The 4,179-nt window shown below is 43.7% G+C and overlaps 1 protein-coding gene across 2 annotated transcripts; it reads right to left on the bottom strand.

Annotated features, from left to right (window-relative positions):
• Positions 1–633: 633 nt before the first annotated feature.
• On the bottom strand, positions 634–2,389 carry LOC123157270 (uncharacterized). Of its 2 annotated transcripts, none has more exons than XM_044575527.1 (3): positions 1,744–2,389; positions 1,528–1,653; positions 634–1,202 (listed from the first exon to the last, which is right to left on the bottom strand). In XM_044575527.1, the coding sequence occupies exons 2-3, from the start codon at positions 1,578–1,580 to the stop codon at positions 659–661; spliced, it is 597 nt and encodes a 198-aa protein (XP_044431462.1). In that variant the 5' UTR covers positions 1,581–1,653; positions 1,744–2,389; the 3' UTR covers positions 634–658. The 2 variants fall into 2 exon arrangements, with proteins under 2 accessions (XP_044431462.1, XP_044431461.1); XM_044575526.1 differs by having other exon boundaries at positions 699–1,207.
• Positions 2,390–4,179: the final 1,790 nt, after the last annotated feature.

Here is a 4,179-nt window from a genome sequence, read left to right as displayed (position 1 = left end):
TGGCGAAACATCAAATCTAAGCTGATCTAAGGAGATCACTTAGCGCCCTTCGCTTTTTTTCCTCCGGGAAAAGAAACACTACGTGCCGGTGCACCACCAATAAGGGATTTCATGCGGACTCAAAGTCGTGCACATGTCCGTGGCAGCGCAGAAATTAGAAACACTGAATGAGTTAGCGCGTTAGACGTGCTATGTATAGTCGCCATCACACACAGACACAGAAGAGCTAGCGTGGCGGTCAAAGTCGTGACACGCAGGCTGCGCACAGGTCATATCGGCATGTCGACCAAGATTTGTGGCAGTACCATGTACCAGAGTTTCTTTCAGCAACTTGCTCTTATTGAGAAACGATCCAGCCGGGTTTTTTCTTAAACACAGACGCAGACGCTCTGCGCTAGTTGAACCTGCGGACCATGACGTTGATATGAAAGATACGTGCCTGCAAAATAGAATTTGCTAGCCATTGAAGCCCTTGATGTGGAAAGCTCAGATGTGTACATGCATGTATATTGGTTCTCGGTCTCGGTCACGCTCTGCTTCTTCGGCGGGACGGAGCCGTGGACCTTGACTTTCCAGGCGGCACTGCGGTATTCTCTCGGCGATCGCGAGTTATTATATGTTCTTTTTTTTTTTTTGAAAGAGAACACGAAACATTCCATTAAGAACCAATGCTGGACAAGTCGCCAGCAACAGCGTCATTTACAAAGTCTGGACATTCATCAAGCCAAATCTCACTTATGCCAGCTCCTAGTTTAGTACCATACGCTGCTAAACAGTGTGCCACTACATTACAAGTTCTAGGACAAGACACAACAGTTACATGATTGAAGCTTACTCTCAGCTTAAATTTAATATCTTTGAAAATAGCTCCTAATGTAGAGAGATCATAGTCTTCATTGTTCACTGCTGACTGAAGTTGCACAGAGTCAGTCTCCATTATGACACAGTGACAACCCATCTGAATAGCTGCGTTTATGGCATGCAACATTGCCATTGCCTCCGAATGGAGCGCATTCGAAACTTGCCCCAAATTTCCTGCACCAGCTGCTATTACCATACCACAATCGTTCCTGATAACAAAGCCCCAACCTCCAGAATTTGATTCCTTCAGGTAGGCGCCGTCAGTGTTGATTTTCAAGATCTTCGGTGGAGGTCTGGACCATCTTTCTTTTTGTTGTTGCTCTTGTATTCTCCCTTCTTGCCTTACCTTAGAAAATTGCATAAAAAGATAGTTAATAGAATGACATATTTCATCAGAAGGTTTAATTTCATTTCCTGCATTTGCTCTATTCCTCTCATGCCACCAACGCCAGAGAAGCAGGCATGATTTAATTTTTTCTTCTTCATTGAGGTTCAATATTTTCTCCATACAGCCCAGTGCATCAGTACAATCTAGAATTTGTAATCTGACATGCTCCAACTGAGCTTTCCTCCACACATCCTTTACCCTCTTACACTTAATGAAACAATGGCCACCATCCTCATCCAACCGAAAACAGATTGGACAACGGGTGTCAACTTGCATACCTCTTTGCTGGAGCTTCATGCGCAGTGGTAAGGTATTTGTGGACATGCGCCATAAGAAGTGAAGAACCTTGTTGGGGAGGGGAAGCGACCACAACTTTGGCCAATTAAAACCACATGTATCTTCATCTGTACTTGAGGAAGAAGTTAGTCCTGAAATAGATTCACGAGCATTGGTGTCTACAGCAACTCTATAAGCTGATTTCACCGAAAATATACCTTTTTTATCATAATGCCATGCTATGCAATCATCTTCATGTGTATGAATTGGGATTTGTAGAATAATATTTGCATCTTCAGGGAGAAAGGTTTGTCTAACTAAGTCTTCATCCCAATTGTTTGTGGTAGGATCAATCAAATCATTTACTTTAGTTACAACATTTCCACCCCTCTGTGTGATGACTCTCCTAGTACTTCCTCTTGGAATCCAGGGATCAGACCAAATATTGATGTTGCTACCACTGCCTACTCTCCATATGATCCCTTTCTTGAGCAGATCTACTCCTTTTAGTATACTGCGCCATGTGTAGGATATGCCGCTTCTAGGCCTGGCTTGAAGAACTGAGCCATCTGAATAGTATCTTGCTGACAGGACCTGCGCACATAAGGAAGCTGGGTTTTGAATGAGCCTCCATGCTTGCCTTGCAAGCATGGCCAGATTGAAGGCATGGAGATCCCTAAATCCCAAGCCTCTTGTTTTCTTCGTCTTCGTCATCTTCTCCCAGCTAGCCCAATGTATTTTATTCTCTTTATCCACTTGGCTCCACCAGTATCTATTTATCATATTGCTCAACTCTTCACATAGGGTCTTGGTTAGATCAAAGCAAGCCATGGAATACACCGGGATTGCTTGTGCTACCGCTTTAATGAGTTATTATATGTTCTGGCGTGACAAATGGATGAATGGCAAGGGGGTGGAAGAATTGGCCGTCCATCTTCTGCGGTTTGTCCTAAATAGGGGGGCATCAGCGGCCCGATTTCTGTCGAGGCGGTTGCCGGGTACCTCATCGTCTGGGCACCCTGCGAATGGTGAGACCGGAGGAACATTCCGACTCTTTCTCTTGGCGGCTTGCTTTGCATGGAAAATACTCTGCAAGATGGGCATATCTGGCTCTGTTTTTGGAACGGAAGTTGCGCCGTGCGTGACGAAAATTTGGGGCTCATGGGCACCACTCGACATCAAAAATTTCGCTTGGCTGGCTATCCGTACAAGAAGATTGTGGATCGCGGATCGTCTCGCTCGACGACAATTGCAAGTTTGCAACATCCTAACGGTTGTAAGTTGTGCGATCAACTACCTGAGGACCATGACCGTATGCCCGAAGGGTCTTCGAGCAACAATCCACTTTGCCAGCCAAGGTCGAGCGTCACACTAGAGCTCAACTCTCTTTATGGAATGTATGGTGCGTGGTTGCCGAATAGGCGAGGAATAGCCCCCCGCCCCAAGACGGCTTCTACTGGCGTGCCTTCTTGTGGCTAGGCCAGCACATTGTGCAACTTCGACTTGGTTCTTCCTCGCTTAATAAAAAGACACACAATTCTCTTGCGTTTTCTTGAAAAAAAAATAGTTGAGGTTTACTTGCTAACAAAATTTCCATGATGTCAACTATTTACATAATACTCCTATAAAATAGATTCTTGTTTACAAATACTATAAAATTATTGTTAATGGATTCTTGTTTACAAATATTCACTTGATAATGTCGTTTTGCATCACATAAATTTAATATTGATTGTGCACAGCCATTCAAAACCTTGCAAACAATACATTTCCAGATGATGGCGGGCCAAGACTGCGTTTAGAATTCCTTTCCGGGAAAGAAGAAAGAGCAACCTTCTACACGTTAGCTCAGAGATCTTCATTCTTTGATTCATGATATACTAAGTTGGATGGATATAGTGAACTTCCCCATTCCTCCTGTCCCTACGAGTCCGAGCACATGCACAAATTATTCATCAAGGTATTTGATAACATCATCGTGGTACATAGGATCAGGAAGACTATAAAACCATAGGTGTTAAACTCCTGTCGTATTGAAGGCAATAATTTTGAATGGTATGGATGTGTGTGGAATGAGTGGAATTAAGGAAAGGGGCTCCTTTTAAGGGCATCGGGTGCAAATGGATCTTAAAAGGCAGGGGCAGATATCTGTGTTAGTGGGTACCAAAACAATGATGGGAGTGGAGAGAGGTGTGTCACAGACCGAGGCCATGAGCCCACGACGTCATCGGATAGAAGGTGGAGGATATAAATATAGCTTGTGGAGAGCTGCCACCTTGGGATGCTTGTTGCTTGTAGAGAGCACCCACCGGAGAGCAAATGATTCAGAGTAGAACGGGAGCAAGGTAGAGAAAGAAGACATGCTCAATTCCTTTCCGTTCGATGTCTCACTCGCTGAAGCTGCTCTCATTTGTAGCTAGCGGAGATCACGCCCAATACACTCCCATGGATGGAGAAAATATTGTGCTTTTAAAATATTCAAAAAAATCTGAAAAAATTAAGCACACTCACACAACATGAATGTAGGTTGTCACAAATTTAAAGTCAAAATTCAAAACATAACTCGAAAAACAAAAATAACAAATTCAACGCTGAATAGTGCATGACATAACTTGGGCTCTATATTTGGCCCATTATCACATTGATGTCAAATT

This window comes from Triticum aestivum, chromosome 7B (genome assembly GCF_018294505.1).
Source record: "Triticum aestivum cultivar Chinese Spring chromosome 7B, IWGSC CS RefSeq v2.1, whole genome shotgun sequence".
Classification (NCBI taxonomy): domain Eukaryota; kingdom Viridiplantae; phylum Streptophyta; class Magnoliopsida; order Poales; family Poaceae; genus Triticum; species Triticum aestivum.
Note: the sequence above shows the minus strand (reverse complement) of the source record. Positions and strands in the feature narration are given on the sequence as shown.

What these genes read in the sequence shown, in the direction of transcription:
- LOC123157270 (XM_044575526.1), bottom strand. Translation starts at nt 2,356, where the DNA reads ATGGCTTGCTTTGATCTAACCAAGACCCTATGTGAAGAGTTGAGCAAT. An exon ending in ATGGCATTATGATAAAAAAG is followed by an intron (nt 1,654 to 1,743) that starts GTATATTTTCGG and finishes CCTCAAGTACAG; the next exon opens with ATGAAGATACATGTGGTTTT. An exon ending in CATGAAGCTCCAGCAAAGAG is followed by an intron (nt 1,208 to 1,527) that starts GTATGCAAGTTG and finishes CAATTTTCTAAG; the next exon opens with GTAAGGCAAGAAGGGAGAAT.